Source organism: Cervus elaphus, chromosome 19 (assembly GCF_910594005.1).
Source record: "Cervus elaphus chromosome 19, mCerEla1.1, whole genome shotgun sequence".
Lineage (NCBI taxonomy): Eukaryota > Metazoa > Chordata > Mammalia > Artiodactyla > Cervidae > Cervus > Cervus elaphus.
This window is the reverse complement of record NC_057833.1, coordinates 2,898,588-2,915,268: the sequence shown is the minus strand read 5'-3', so window position 1 is coordinate 2,915,268 and position 16,681 is coordinate 2,898,588. Positions and strand designations below refer to the sequence as shown.

Sequence of the window (16,681 nt, the reverse complement as noted above, 5' to 3'; positions counted from 1 at the left end):
TTCTTTGCCCCAGATGTTTCTTTTCATTAAACATTCGAGGAACTGCCTATTTGTTGGTTCTGACCACTGGTATTTCTCAAATTTTATCAGACCAGGAAGGGAAGGCAGTTGAGACCTCTGTTCAGGTGATCTGAATTTCTGGGTTGCACCTGATTTTTGGCAAACTAGATATATTAAGTAAGAGATGGTTTTATAAACAGTCCTATCCCCTACTTCCTCCCATTTAACAAAACATTCATAATACTTCTAAAGTAGTGGTGATTATCTTTCATTTATTTTTAGTTATAGCTTTCTTTTAAAATTATTATTATTTTTAAACCTTTTACTTTGTATTGGGATATACAATTGTATACAGTTGTACTGGTGATTAACAATGTTGTGACAATTTCAGGTGGGCAGCAAAGGTACTCAGCCATGTATATATACCTGTATTCATTCCCTTCCAAACTCCCCTCCCATCCAGGCTGGCACAGAACACTGAACAGAGTTCCCTGTGTCGTACAGTAGGTCCTTGTTGGTTATCCGTTTTGAATATAGCAGTGTGGACTTAAGGTTGCTGGGGGGAACGTTGGGGAGGTGGGATAGTTATGACGTTTGGGATGGACATGTATCTTTCACTTTTTAGATTAGAAAGTTAACACTTAGCGAATACCTATCTTTCCTAAAATAAGTAGGTAGTTTAACTAAATTCGGTGTCTAAACACCCTTTATAGCTATTTCCCTTGAGATCTTGTCTGCTACTCACAGTTCCATGAGATATTAAAGTTCCTGTTGAGGTCAGTCCCAATGCATTTGGAATTTTGATTCCTGGAACGGTTTTTTCTCCACATGCGGTTCTACAGGATTGAATGATGGAAGTGTACACAAGTTTACATTTTTCAGTTTGATCATTTCAGATTCTGCCTGCGGGTGTCTATAGCTTTATTTGAAATTTATCTAGTTAACCTGAGACTCATTAAAGAAAATATACATTTTTCTTATAACTTGTAATATTTTCAGAAACATTGTTTTTATATTAATATTATAAGGCTTTGACAAAAAATACAGTTTTAAAAACTGTTGTTTAGTTCTGAGTATTAAAAAGTAATCCCTGATGTTCTGAAATTATCTGTAGTTTGAATTTTAACTTCATTACGCCTTTTACCGTTTACAGATTCATATATAATATAGGTCAAATTGTGATTGTTGGAGCATAATTTTCAGAAAAGAACTTTTTGTGCTAGTATCAGTCTGAAATCTCAAAATTAATCTTAGCAACAGCAGGGCATAAAGAATTCTTATAAAAGACAGATACCTGTGTCACTCTTTTATTGATTTTTTGATATAATTATTTCACCTCAGATTCTGTCCCAAATTGATTGAATACAGTGACTTTGGTTTTGAAGTCAGTATGTTCATAATGTCTCTAAGTGACTTTTATTCTTAGCTACAAATACTTTCACCATATTGTGTAGCATACATTTCCTTTATAGTTACTGCTTTATTTCATTTTCCTCCATTATTAGCTTCAGGAGCAGAAATTTCATATTATTTCAAGGACTCCTGTGTAACCAGGAAATCATGCTGTCTTTAGTCTAAATTGAGTTTTTGAATCGGAATTAATTGGTTAGCTAAGCCTTAAACTTAATGCCTAACAATCAACGTGCATGCGTGCTAAGTCACTTCAGCCGTGTCCCTCTCTTTGCGACCCTGTGAGCTGTAGCCTGCCTCTGCGGTCTCCTCCGTCCATGGGAGTCTCCAGGCAAGAATACTGGAGTGGGCTGCCATGCCCTCCTCTAGGGCATCTTCCCGACCCGGGGATCGAACCTGCGTCGGCCCTGTCTTCTGCATTAAGAGATGGATTCTTTATGACTAGTGCTACCTAGGAAGCCCCGATGTGCGTGAAAGTCAGTAAGTAATATATTATCTAATTTCAAATGGGAGATTACAGATCAGTACCTGTGTCCATGACCAAATATATCCATCAACGTTGAATACAGGAAGAACATAAAAATTCATCTGGTTCAGGAGTTCAGTCATAGTCTTGTTTTTACCGTAAGTTTTGGTTGCCTGTAGGAGTAGGAAAAAATTAAGCTATTGGTATAAAGTTTAGTTACCATATGGAGAGCTGTGGTTATAACTGTAATGACGACAACTCCTTCAGTCAAATTATTTCAAACATATTTCACCTAAACTGCATAAAGATAAATGATCCATATAGATGACAGAAAAAATTACACTTATTCAGACTAGTGAAATTAATTTGACTGAATATTCTTTAAAGTGAAAGTCACTTAGTCATGTCCTACTCTTTGCGACCCCATGGACTATACAGTCCATGGAATTCTCCAGGCCAGAATACTGAAGTGGGTAGCCTTTCCCTTCTCCAGGGGATCTTCCCAACCCAAGGATAGAACCCAGGTCTCCCATTTTGCAGGTGGATTCTTTACCAGCTGAGCCACAAGGGAAGCCTGGATATTCTTTAAAGGATCATTTAATTACCAAGACTAGTAGCATTCCAAACGTAGAATGCAGGATACCTTTCATAGAAAGAATGGAGGCCAATTGAAAAATTAGCAAATACAATTTAAGTAGATTCTTACCCTCACATTTTTAGGTAAATAGAGATTGAGTGTGTAAGCATAGGAACATGTAAATATTGGAGAGGATTCACGAATTAATTATAAGTAGGATTAAAGAAAAAAAAACACTCTGTTAATAAAAAAATTAGAATATTTAGATTGACCAGTCCAACTTTTCTCCCATCAGATGGAAATTTCTCTGATTATCTGGCCTTTTTTGACTCACTAAAATCTCTCATTATTCTTGGACAATCTCTTCCACGTTTATCTGCACTGGAGCCAAGATGTTTCTTTTCATTAAAAAATAAGTTTGTTTATTTGTGTCAGGTTATAATTGCAGCAAGTGGGATCTTTAGTTGTGGTAAGTGGGATCTAGTTCCCTGAGCAGGATTTGCACCTGGGCCTCCTGCATTGGGAGCTGAGACTCTTAGCCACTAGACCTCAGGGAAGTCCCAAGAAAAGATATTTCTTATAGGCCTGTCTTGTGTGTTCCTTTGTGGCTTAAGAAAGCAGAGGTCTCAGCCCTCAGCTGAAGAACTAAAACAACTGCAGGGATAAATCAGTTCGATTGGCAGATTCATTCCTGGTGGAAATAAACTTGCCCTGAAAGTGGTTGTGATGTCATATTCCAGCAGCATGTTATATGCAAAAGTTGGCAGAAAAGAGAGTTAAAAGAAATAAACTTGCCCTGAAAGTGGTTGTGATGTCATATTCCAGCAGCATGTTATATGCAAAAGTTGGCAGAAAAGAGAGTTAAAAGACTGTGGGAATCAGAATACCATAGAAATAGAATGAGAGGAACAACAAACTTATAAACATGATTTGTTGTTGTTTAGTCATGAGATTGTATCCAACTCTTTTGCTGTCCCACGGACTGTAACCTGCCAGGCTCCTCTGTCCATGGGATTCTTCAGGCAAGAATACTGGAGTGGGTTGCCATTGCCTTCTCCAGGGGAATCTTCCCGACCCGGGGATCGAACCTGCATCTCCTGCTTGGCAGGTGGATGCTTAATCGCTGTGCCACCTGGGAAGCCCATAAACTGGATTTACTTTTTTAAAAAGTGAGTTATTTTCAGTTGAAAAGGAAATGTAAGTATGAAACTTCCAAAAGTGTGTGTAGCCAATTAAATATCTAAGTGGGAGCTAGTGTTCTGTGCTTTGAATTCACCAAAGTAAGGCCAAGTTTGTAGATCTTAGGTATAGTTTCAGATTTTCCGTACTTAACTATAGGAAAAACCATATTGTAGCCGATTTTTTTTTTTTTAATTTTATAAGCCATCATCTGGATTTCAAGAAGTTTGAAGGAAGGTGGCAATTTTATAAAAAAGCTCAATGATGAATAAAATCTAGAGTGTTTTTCCCCTGACAGCACCAAATGTTGGGCTCTTCTAGTTCCGTGGAGCTGCACCCATTTGCGAAGGGGTGTTACCATCCAGTGAGGCACTGGAGACTTGATGGTCAGAGAATCGCGTGAATGTTCCAGTGGACTTACCTGATAGACAAACCACTGGCAGAAGGCTGGGGCGATCCATTCTCGTGCGTGAATGCCACAGTCCATGAAAATAGCCTTTCTTCTTTCATCCTTCCCCCCAACCTTTTCAAAAATAAATCTGAGGTGTTATTTTACATGAACTCACACACTGATCCCTTGTTGCGCAAGAACTCATTCATGTCTCAAAGCGAGTATTTCACCTCTCTCCTGTTGCCTGAGTTACGGTGTGTGCGCATATTTTAATCAGGGAGGACCATGTATGTACCTTTAAAACATGTAATTCATCATCTATTTCACAGTATATTTTTCAAAAATTTTCCTTCATGTCAGAGTGGCTTTTAGAGTTTTAAAAAATCATGTCGATGGATGGCAAAAACCACCACAATACTATAAAGTAGCCTCCAATTAAATAAAATAAATTAATTAAAAAATCACAATCTACTGTTTTTCTTGTTGTATTGCTGACATCCTTTGGTCTGAGATATAGATTATAAAGCTGCTTCTGTTTCTGCCATTTTCTTTCATTTTTCTTACTTCATAAACAAGAAGTGGGAAAGACTCCGTAGTTGTGATGCCGTGGGGAGGAGGAATAGGGCTGGATATTTGAAGGGCTGTCATTTGGAGAATTTATATTTGTTTTGAGTGGTTGGAAAGCACGAATGGATAGGAATTCAGAGTAGGGAAGGGCTTCTCAGTTATTGAGAGGATGCTTTAGGGAGCAATGTCTTTGGATGTACAGAAATCCAGCAGCAGCTGAATGGCAGTTGTCAACTCAGTCATAGATGGAATCCCTATCAACACAGTTAAAACGCCTCACTTACTGTACTGGACTCCTACAATTATGTGATTCTTAAATTTCTTTTCTTCTTGACATTTAGTTGTACATTCCCCTGAATTTTAATGGATGAAAAACTGTTTTATGTACCAGGGTATCATATGCTCTTGTAATAAAGATACAGGATAAGAAACTTGTCTGGTTTTGTCCACTGTGTCTGTCAAGTGGTTTATTCGTAGACTTTCTTGGTCCCACCTAAAACCGTCTGTCACTTCTGTTCTTGAATGGTTGTCTAAAGCTTACATGTTCTTCAAAGAAATAAGGCTTTTCATTGTCTAAAAATTAGCTAGGGCCTTCCCTGGTGGCACAGTAGATAAGAATCTGCCCGCCAGGGCAGGAGACACGGGTTCAATCCCTGGTCTGGGGAGATCCCACGTGCCAAGGGGCAAGTAAGCCTCTGTGCCTCAACTACTGAGCCTGTGCTCTCGGGCCCCCAGACATGTGAGCCTGTGTGCCCTGGAGCCTGTGCTCCGAGGCAGTGGAGGCCACTGCAATGAAAAGCCTGCAAAAGCCCCTGCTCACCCCAACTGGAGAAACAGCCCAAGCAGCAATGAAGACCCAGCACCGCCAAAAGTGAACAATAAATACATAAAAACTAGCTAGTTGTGTCACAGAGTAACTCTTAAATTCATATTTTTGGACAATAGAATCAGCAGCTCTTGAATCACTTTTACCTTGAGAACATACAGTGGATTATCTTCACCAGTAGTTCCAATTTTGATGCGAGAGACCATTTTAGGGTGCTTACGCACCATTTTTTCAGTCCAAGCAACAATCTTAGGAACAAAACCAATTTTGAGAGATTAGAATAAAAGATAACTAAGTGCCAACAAATGTTGAGGGTAACATTTTTCTCTTTGGAAGTACAGGCATTTTATACGATACCTTGTTCCAGTTATTATATTTTGCATAGCTGTGCCTGCCCGGGTTATCTTCTTTAACATCAAACTGTTTTTCAACCTCTTCTTGTACATCGTGAATCAAGATTCTGTTTGACAGGGGAAATGATAAAATACACACTTATCGGGGGAAAGAAAAACAGTTATCTTTCATTTGCAGAAATTTTCTCTTCCTTCATATCTGACTTTGATCAAGTTTATCCTGTCTCTTCATGATTCTCCAACCGTGTCTTTTAGATATGTTGTGTGTCTGGCTTCCTATCTTCCCATTTATCTAGAGCTGTGCTTTTCTTGCTGATGGACTGATCTGAGTTTAGAGGAAGAACAGAAGTGAGGTATACCCCTAATTAGAGTTTTTTTAGGACATGAGACCATGTACTGCTAATGAATATTGGTTCTCATTAACGTCACTGACAAGCACTTTATTATGCATATTATAGTTGACTCACTGTATGCTTGGCTTTTGACTTAGGATGAATCTGGGATTTTTGAGAAAGAAAAATTTGACAACAGATTTGGAATCAAGGGGCGCCTGTTATGCACTAAAACTCACGTGAAGTCTGAGAAGTTTGGAGATTATATTTTGCGTTGTCCCTGCAGCCATATTTAATTGTCTCAAACTCTAAAGAGGGCTTGTGGCTTTTGCTCCACCTGCATTAAAAGCAGAGGAACCAGGCAAAAGAGAGATTTTTATGGTCTCAGAGGTTGATTGGTAACATATGGCAGTATTAATTAGTCACAGGAAGCTCGTATCTAAGAATATTTTTAGACTTACACATATCAATTTAGTTCTTGTGATAACAGCGGCAAAAGAAAATCGTGTGAGCTGAAATACGACCTTCCCACATATGCAGCTGCGTGAGGACTTCAGAATGGTGCCAGATTGCTGCTGATGGGAACTAGAAATTAAGCCTAAGGCTGGAAATTAAGATCCATGTCCAGATGTTATTTTCCTGAGGCCTTCCACTAACCAGCAGCCAGGTTTAAGTAGATGAAACCAAAATACTTTCTCTTAAATATTATTTTAGTGCTCCAAGATTTCCTTAATTTGTTAAAAATATCCCTAAATATAGGTGAAAGGATAAATAATCACCCCTGAGGATTTAATGAGGTAAATGGCCAATGTCTATTGAGTCTTTCTTATGTGCCAGACATTCTGTTCAGCATGATATTTACATTTTATCACTTAATCTTTACATCAACACTATTAATTTGGTACCATTATAACTCCCATTTTCATAGATGTTAGGTAGATTTCCAACATTGATATAACTAAAATACAGAAGTTGAAATTTGAGCCTAGAGATGTCTGACTTCAGTACTGTAGCTGTGAACCATTATACAACAGTTATCCATCATAAGGAGGTAAAGCCCTGGGTATTGCTGTCATATCTAAACTCTTCTTAGTCTGCTGAGGCTTGTATAAAGTTTGCTCAGCTGACCAGCTCTCCAGAAAGCCTGAGTCTCAAGATCAGGGAGCAGGTTAGTTCAGAGAAGAGGCAAAATGAATCTTATTTTAACAAATTCATGGCTCCGTCCCTCTGCTGTTTTGAGTAGGAATGGAGATTGCTTTGGCAATTTGTGTGTGTGTATTTTCTTTTTTTTTTTCTTTGTGTGGGTGCATAAAAATTTTAGGATTATTTGTTCTAGTTCTGTGAAAAATGTCCTGGGTATTTTGATAGGGATTGCATTAAATCTGTAGATTGCTCTGAGTAGTATGGGCATCTTAATAATATTAGTTCTTCTAATCCAAGGACATGGGATCTGTATCATCTTCAGTTTCCTTCATTTGTATTTTATAGTTTTCAGAGTATAGGTCTTTCACCACCATGGTTAAGTTTTAGTTCAGTTTAGTCGCTCAGTCGTGTCCGACTCTTTGCGACCCCATGAATCACAGCACGCCAGGCCTCCCTGTCCATCACCGACTCCTGGAGTTCATTCACACTCATGTCCATTGAGTTGGTGATGCCATCCAGCCATCTCATCCTTGGTCACCCCCTTCTCTTCCTGCCCCCAATCTCTCCCAGCATCAGGGTCTTTTCCAACGAGTCAACTCTTCTCATGAGGTGGCCAAAGTACTGGAGTTTCAGCTTCAACATCAGTCCTTCCAATGAACACCCAGGACTGATCTCCTTTAAGATGGACTGGTTGGATCTCCTTGCAGTCCAAGGGACTCTCAAGAATCTTCTCCAGCACCACAGTTCAAAAGCATCAATTCTTCCATGCTCAGCTTTCTTCACAGTCTAACTCTCACATCCATACATGACCACTGGAAAAACCATAGCCTTGACCAGACAAACCTTCGTTGGCAAAGTAATGTCTCTGCTTTTTAATATGCTATCTAGCTTGGTCATAACTTTCCTTCCAAGGAGTAAGCATCTTTTAATTTCATGGCTGCAGTCACCATCTGCATTGATTTTGGACCCAGAAAAATAAAGTCAGCCACTGTTTCCATTGTTTCCTCATCTTATTTGCCATGAAGTACTGGGACCAGATGCCATGATCTTAGTTTTCTGAATGTTGAGCTTTAAGCCAACTTTTTCACTCTCCTCTTTCACTTTCATCAAGAGGCTTCACAAATAGCTGTGAGAAGAAGAGAAATGAAAAGCAAAGGAGAAAAGAAAAGATATTCCCATTTGAATGCAGAGTTCCACAGAATAGCAAGGAGAGATAAGAAAGCCTTCCTCAGCTATCAATGCAAAGAAATAGAGGAAAACAACAGAATGGAAAAGACTAGATATCTCTTCAAGAAAATTAGAGATACCAAGGGAACATTTCATGCAAAGACGAGTTCGATAAAGGACAAAAATGGTATGGACCTAACAGAAGCAGAAGATATTAAGAAGAGGTGGCAAGAATACACAGAAGAACTGTACAGAAAAGATCTTCACAATCCAGATAATCATGATGGTGTGATCACTCACCTAGAGCCACACATCCTGGAATGTGAAGTCAAGTGGGACTTAGAAAGCATCACTATGAACAAAGCTAGTGGAGGTGATGGAATTCCAGTTGAGCTATTTCAAATCCTGAAAGATGATGCTGTGAAAGTGCTGCACTCAATATGCCAGCAAATTTGGAAAACTCAGCAGTGGCCACAGGACTGGAAAAGGTCAGTTTTCATTCCAATCCCAAAGAAAGGCAATCCCAAAGAATGCTCAAACTACTGCACAGTTGCACTCGTCTCACATGCTAGCAAAGTAATGCTCAAAATTCTCCAAGCGAGGCTTCAGCAATACGTGAACCGAGAACTTCCAGATGTTCAGGCTGGTTTTAGAAAAGGCAGAGGAACCAGAGATCAAATTGCCAACATCTGCTGGATCATCGAAAAAGCAAGAGAGTTCCAGAAAAACATGTATTTCTACATTATTGACCACGCCAAAGCCTTCGACTGTGTGGATCACAATAAACTGTGGAAAATTCTTCAAGAGATGGGAATACCAGACCACCTGACCTGCCTCTTGAGAAATCTGTATGCAGGTCAGGAAGCAACAGTTAGAACTGGACATGGAACCACAGACTGGTTCCAAATAGGAAAAGGAGTACGTCAAGGCTGTATATTGTCACCCTGCTTGTTTAACTTATATGCAGAGTACATCATGAGAAATGCTGGGCTGGAGGAAGCACAAGCTGATTGCTGGGAGAAATATCAATACCCTCAGATATGCAGATGACACCACCCTTATGGCAGAAAGTGAAGAGGAACTAAAGAGCCTCTTGATGAAAGTGAAAGAGGAGAGTGAAAAAGTTGGCTTAAAGCTCAACATTCAGAGAACTAAGATCATGGCATCTAGTCCCATCACTTCATGGCAAATAGATGGGGACACAGTGGAAACAGTGTCAGACTTTATTTTTCTGGGCTCCAAAATCACTGCAGATGGTGACTGCAGCCATGAAATTAAAAGACGCTTACTCCTTGGAAGGAAAGTTATGACCAAGCTAGATAGCATATTAAAAAGCAGAGACATTACTTTGCCAACGAAGGTTTGTCTGGTCAAGGCTATGGTTTTTCCAGTGGTCATGTATGGATGTGAGAGTTGGACTGTGAAGAAAGCTGAGCATGGAAGAATTGATGCTTTTGAACTGTGGTGCTGGAGAAGATTCTTGAGAGTCCCTTGGACTGCAAGGAGATCCAACCAGTCCATCCTAGAGGAGATCAGTCCTAGGTATTCATTGAAAGGATTGATGCTGAAGCTGAAACTCCAGTACTTTGGCCACCTCATGCAAAGAGTTGACTCATTGGAAAAGACCCTGATGCTGGGAAAGATTGAGGGCAGGAGGAGAAGGGGACGACAGAGGATGAGATGGTTGGATGGCATCACCGACTCAATGGGCATGAGTTTGAGTAAACTACGGGAGTTTGTGATATACAGGGAGGCCTGGCGTGCTGTGATTCATGGGGTCGCAAACAGTCGGACACGACTGAGTGACTGAACTAACTAACTAACTAATTATGTCTTCTTTGGTGAAGTCTATTTAGATCTTCTGCCCAGTTTTTGGACTGGGTTATTTGTTTCTTTTGATATTGAGCTGCATGAACTCAATGTGTATATTTTGAATATTAATTCGTTGCTGGTTGCTTTGTTTGCAAATATTTTACCCCATTCTGAGCGTTGCCTTTTTGTTTATGGTTTCCTTTGCTGTGCAAAAGCTTTTTAGTTGTTTTAGATCTCATTTATTTACTTTTGTTTTTATTTTCATTACTTTAGGAAGTGAGTCAAAAACGATTTTGCTGCAGTTTATGTCAAAGAGTGTTCTCTCTCTGTTTTCCTCTAAAAGTTTTACAGTGTCTGGCCTTACATTTAGGTCTTTAATCCATTTTGAGTTACTTTTTGTGTATGGTATTAGGGGATGTTCTCATTTCATTCTTTCCCATGTAGCAGTTCAGTTTTTGTAGCACTACTTACTGAGGAAACTGTCTTTTCTCCACTGTATATTCTTGTGTCCTTTGTCATAGATTAGGTGACCTCAGGTACCTAGTCATCTCTATTGAGATGATCAAATGATTTTTTTTTATCTTTCCTTTTGTCAGTGTGGTATATCACATTGAGTAATTTGCAGATATTGAACCATCTTTGCAATCCTGGAATAAATCCCATTTAATCGCCATGTATGACCCCTTTTATATTATTGTTGGATTTGGTTAGCTGAAGATATCACTCTCTCTGATTTCAGACTATACTACAAAGCTAGGTCATCAGAACAGTAGATTACTGGTACAAAAAAAGACACATAGATCAATGGAACATAATAGAGAGTCCAGAGAGTCCATTCCCATTGCTGGTAGCAATGTAAATTGGTACAGACATTATGGAAAACAGTATGGCGCTTCCCCCAAAACTGAAAACAGAACCACCATGTGATTCAGCAATTCCACTCCTGGGTGTATATCCAGAAAAAACCCACTAATTTGAGGAGATACACCCAGGATATAGAAGCAAACCAGGTGTTCATCAATAGACAAATGGGTAAAGATGTGGTATACATATACTTGGAGTATTACTCAGCCATAAAAAGAATGAGATTATCCTTTTGCAGCAATGTGGATGGACCTAGATAATAATATGCTTCATGAAATAAGTCAAACAGAAAAAGACATATACTGTATGATATCACTTATTTATGGAATCTAAAAAAAATAAAACCAATGAACATGTGCATCACAAAGTAGAAAGAGATTCACAGATTTAGAAAGCAAAGTAGTGAGGAGAGGGAAAAGATAGGGGTATGGGATTAAGAGATACAAACTACTTTTATAAGAATAGGTAAGAATATACTGTATAAAACTGGGAATTATAACCATTATTTTGTAATAAGTTTTTTAAAATTAATTTATTTTTTAGTTGAAGGATCATTGCTTTACAGAATTTTGTTTTCTGTGAAACCACAACATGAATCAGCCATTGGTATAAATTTTAAAGGAGTATAGTCTATGAAAATATGGAAACACTATACTATACACCTGAAACTAACATTGTACTCAAATGTACTTCAGTTTAAAAAAAGAAGGAATGGAGAACTGTGGGCCAGTGTATGTGTTCCTGTGAGTTTTGGAGTGTGAGTGTGTGTGTGTGTGTGTGTGTGTGTGTGTGTGTGTGCGTGCAGTGGGGAAGGATGTCTTAGGGAGGCTGAGTCATGTTATGCTGCCTGATAAATTGGTTTGGACTCCCTCTCCCTGACACCCACATTCCTGCAGGGTAGGGTCTACTCCAAAAGCATGATTCCAGGTTTCTGCATGATCTCAGTCCTCTCCAGGAGCTCCCTAATTGAATTACCTTGTATCCTACTCGGCACTTATGGACATGGATTTCCCCCAACACTTGAGGCATATTTCTATGTTAGATAATAGACTTTAAGGCACTGATTTTTACTCAGTAGGAGGGAAACCGCGCCCCTGATGATGTGGGTGCCGCTGGTGATAGTCTCTAGTTATCCTGTTGCTCTTTTTCTGTGGGAAAGGGAGCAAACATGCTACTTAAAAGTAAGATCTGTCTCGGTAATTTAATTTTCTGGAAATTAAAAAAAATATCACACAGATGCTTTAAACTAAATAGTGGTTTATATGCACTGCCTAATGAAGGGTGTCTAAGTAAATCATTGTGTCAAACCAGCCTCTTAATGTCGTTTTATTCAAACTGGTGTCTGGTCCAACCAGATGTTTCTGTGCTTCGAACCCACTTCTGTTACTGACTGACACCAAGTAACACATGTAATTAATATGCAAATAAAATTATCTATATAATTAGTGCTTGGAGACAAGATTTTAAACAGTTCTTGTCTGCACAGATCACCTTACATATTTGTATTTCCGAGGAAGGTAGCTATCTAATTATGTGGCTTTCCCACAACTGTGGCTAATTTGGACCAATTTCTAGAAATCATGTCCTAATTAGATAAAACTAATTTTTATAGGTAGTTCAACACTTTGCTTCTTGATGTAAATAGAAAGAAAGTACTTGGCATAAGACGAAATGAAAAGCACACTATTTGTGAGGATCTGGGTTTAGACCTCTGTTTGAGTCAGACTTGCTCCGAGCTTGGAGAAGGCCAGAGAGGAATCAGGGCTGATGAAATGGATGGCTGGCCGCCTCCTGCCTTGGAGCCTCCTGTCACCGTGATCTATTCCACTAGCTCCGCTCACTGTCAAGCCGTCAGCATCTTGTCTACAGTATCAGGATATTGAGGAAAATGCACTACTTTATTTTTAACCTGCTGTTCAAATCAAATTATACAAAGTTAGCTAAAATGTATTTCAGCTTGGGCTAGACAGTTTGTGAGAATTAGTTGATCATAAGGAATCTGGGTTAGGTTTGTATTAATGAAGTAGAGTGAAGATTGTATAAATCGAGTCACATATTTTAGAAGTCTGGCTATCAAGTGATTCAAGAGATGGTCACCAGGAAGTATATAGCGTGGAGGGGTGATTTCTTTTAGAAATATTCAAGATAGCATATCAACCTCAGCATAAGCCCAGAGTCCATAATGTCCTACTAATTTCTGTGATCTTATAGGTATGTTTATAAAGTGTCTGCTTCTAATTTTAATGGTACAGTTTATAAAATTATAGAAAAACCTATCAATGTATTAATTAAAAATGTTTAGATTCATAATTTTGAATATGTTCTCCCCATATATTAACTTCCCTGGTGGTTCAGTGGGAAAGAATCTGCCTGCCAATGAAGGAGACATGGGTTCAGTCCCTGGGTCCAAAAGATCCCCTGGAAAAGGAAATGGCAACCCACTTCAGTATTCTTGCCTGAAAAATCCCATGGATAGTGGAGCCTGGCAAGCTATAGTCCATGGAGTTGCAAAAGAGTCAGATATGGCAGTGATTAAACAACAAGAATAAATTACTTTTGAATATGTTCTCACCATATATGAACTTACACGTTTGTTTCACAGCCTTCTTGAAACAATGGCAAAAACAAAGATAGTGACCAGCAGTAATCACACATAATAACCTGTGACTCTAAGCCATAGGCAAGAATGTTTTTTGTTTACTTGTCTATGTATCTCCTTCAATAGTATTTAAATTTGTTAGAGATATTGTAGCAATTTAATAGATATAATCAAGTCATGATGAGAAGCAATATATCCTGCTCTCTAATATGACACTGTAGGATCTTTGAACCAGAAGTAGAAGGTTTTTTGAGTTAACAGCACTGAGTTAGGTAGCAGAGGCATGAACTATTAAATCAAAAAGAAAGAACTAATGTGTAGCGATTTTGAGTGATGGGGTCTCTGTAAAGGGGGCTACTGGGAAGACACGGGGTGGGGGAGTTCAAACAGGACCCCTCAGTACATCAAACTGCTAAATATTTAAAGTATAAAATCACACTTTGTTTTCCCTAGTATATGTTGATTTGTGATATTCATCTCTGAGCTCGCTTCTTATTTGTTGCCCTAGGGCCCAGACTGTGTGTGTGCATGACCCATGGCTAGTGCTCGATAATTTCTAATTTCCTCTTATTTCTCTATGGGACCACAACGACTCATTTCTGCATCTTAGGCCATTTGAGAATTCTCTCCTCTTAGATTTAAGTCTTATTTTATTCTGTTGTTTTGCTTTCTCTGAGGAAGAATTTCTTTCATAAAGAATTATTTATTATATATTTTACATTCCCACACCTCTGACTCAAAGATAAACATTGTACTTTGCGTCTCTTTTTATATATCAGGAGAATTCAAATACAAGAATCTGGTGCGGGCACAAGGAACTCTGCTCAGTGTCATGTGGCAGCCTGGATGGGAGGGGGGTTTGAGGCGGAATGGATGCACGTATGTCTATGGTTGTGCACCTGAAACTGTCACAACATTGTTACTTGGCTATCCTCCAGTATAAAATAAAAAGCTTAAATCATGCAAAAAGAATGCAATGCTGGTAGTCATCAGCAGTGCTGAGTTCCGCGCTGATTGCCTGTCAGGAGCAATGAGTGTGCCCAGACCGCCCATGCCCGCTCACACGCTTTGTCCTCACCAGGGGTTGAGTTTTAGGGACGGCAGATACCATAACTATCATTCTTGCAGATCATCATAAACATAAGATAGAACTGGAGTGCCAAGTTTGAGCTCATCATTTGTATAAGCAGGCCTCCATACTCTGTTTGGAGGCAACTGTAAGTGTTATTTCTTAGATAGAGCTTTCATTTTGAAGGGCCCAATATAAAATTATACTCTGCTTTCAATTTCAAGACTCCTCAGACTTTGAGTGTCTAACACATTTGAATATTTTCCTAGGACTTACTCATAGTGCATTTGATTTTGATCCAGCGCAGACTGAACCAGCTGGGATTCCTTTGCACTGATTCGGAAATCCACCGTCATGTCAGCAGCGACCTGGTGGGTGGCGTCTGGATACCAGAAGTCAAGCTGCGCAGATGAGTTCAGTGTTAGTCACAGCTGTTTATCTGCTCATGCAACACATATTTATTAATAAATGACCATGTGTCATATGCAATGAAAGGAATTTGGGGTTCAACACGTCTGAAGTATGAACTCTTCTCTTAATAAACCTATGAGATTTTTGCAAATATATTTAAAAACTGTTGAATATTAGGCAGTGGGGAAAAAAGCTATTGTAATGATCATATTTTTTTGGACATAATATATTCAAATGCAAAAAGAATGATCAGCTTTTAGTTAATCTGTTTTCTTCTACCACCAGTTGGAGTTGTTTCACAACTGATTTAGCCACAGCATCTGCCTCTGGTTGGGAATATGTATTCACATGTGGCTTCTGCCTCCCCTGGGCCTGCTCTTGGGTCAGGCCTCCCTCAGGACAAGATGTCCCTGTAAACTCTGGAATTCCTGGAAAGATTGTGTCCAGTGAAGACATATTCTCTAGCCCTGTCATTTTCCCAGCAGTATGTCCTTGGGCAGATTACTAAAACTCTTTGCGTTTCAGTCCTCCTCCTAAGAAATGGGGCTGACAGCCCTCTATTGGGAGTGTTACGGAGGTTATGAAACAGCCATGACATCTGGGCCACGCAGTATTTAGCAACTGCTGGTTCCCTTCTCTTTATCTTCTGCTCGCTGAGAATTTCAGAAATTTGGTGAACGGGACTGTAAAGATAGAATTCAGATTAAAATAATTTGAGAAGTTCCCAGTTTTTATTTTTGAAAAATCATACTCAATCATGAAACCAAATGAAGTATCATTTCCCAACCTCGGAAATGTGGAGAAAATGCTCACTTTCCACCCATCGTGCCAAGCTTGTGGGCATAGCTGAGTCTGCCTGGCTGTTCTTTAGATGAATCCCACTCTACTTTTAGGTCAGTCCTGTTCCAGTGTAAGGCCGCTGTGAACCAACCAATATTTGTTGGTTTGTTTTGATCAAAATGCTACAGTATAAATTAGACATCTGTGAGGTATAAGAATGATTTAAAGGTGAGTTAGGCGATCACAATAACAATCTCTCTATCCTAATAGGGTTACATGGTGCGTGAATTTGTTGTTTTTTTTAGTTGCTAAGTCATGTCCGACTCTTTTGCAACCCCAGGGACTCTAGCCTGCCAGGCTCCTCTGTCCAAGGGATTATCCAGGCAGGAATACTGAAGTGGGTTGCCATGCCCTCCTTCAGGGGATCTTCCTGACCCAGGAATCAAAAATGAGTCTCCTGCATTGGCAGGTGGATTCTTTACAGCTGAACCACCAGGGGAGTCCTGTGCAAAAGTTAGGGCTCAGTGGACTTCATGAGCTAAGCAGCAGGTGCAGAGATGGATGCCAGGGTGGCGGAGGTTCATAAGAGAGAAGCAAGCAGCTTAATGTGGAAGAACAGAGCCATCTGTGCATTTCCAACACGCTTACCCATGCCAGGGCCAGGCACAGGGTTGCTTCTAGGAGCTCAAGAAGCGACCCATCTGGGTCATGAGAGCTGGTGAACAGAGAGGCTTT

General features: G+C 39.5%; 1 protein-coding gene across 2 annotated transcripts in view; it reads right to left on the bottom strand.

Moving 5' to 3' along the window:
• CPA3 (carboxypeptidase A3) overlaps window positions 1–16,681 on the bottom strand; it is a 33,193-nt gene that overhangs the window by 14,674 nt on the left and 1,838 nt on the right. The window contains exons 3-8 of one of the 2 annotated variants that reach the window (XM_043874815.1): window positions 15,032–15,156; window positions 5,774–5,876; window positions 5,563–5,664; window positions 4,054–4,155; window positions 1,939–2,049; window positions 746–836 (exon numbers count right to left, since the gene is read on the bottom strand). In XM_043874815.1, coding sequence (XP_043730750.1) covers window positions 746–836; window positions 1,939–2,049; window positions 4,054–4,155; window positions 5,563–5,664; window positions 5,774–5,876; window positions 15,032–15,156 — 634 coding nt within the window. The remainder of the gene's footprint in view (window positions 1–745; window positions 837–1,938; window positions 2,050–4,053; window positions 4,156–5,562; window positions 5,665–5,773; window positions 5,877–15,031; window positions 15,157–16,681) is intronic. The other variant, XM_043874816.1, reaches the window with a different exon arrangement.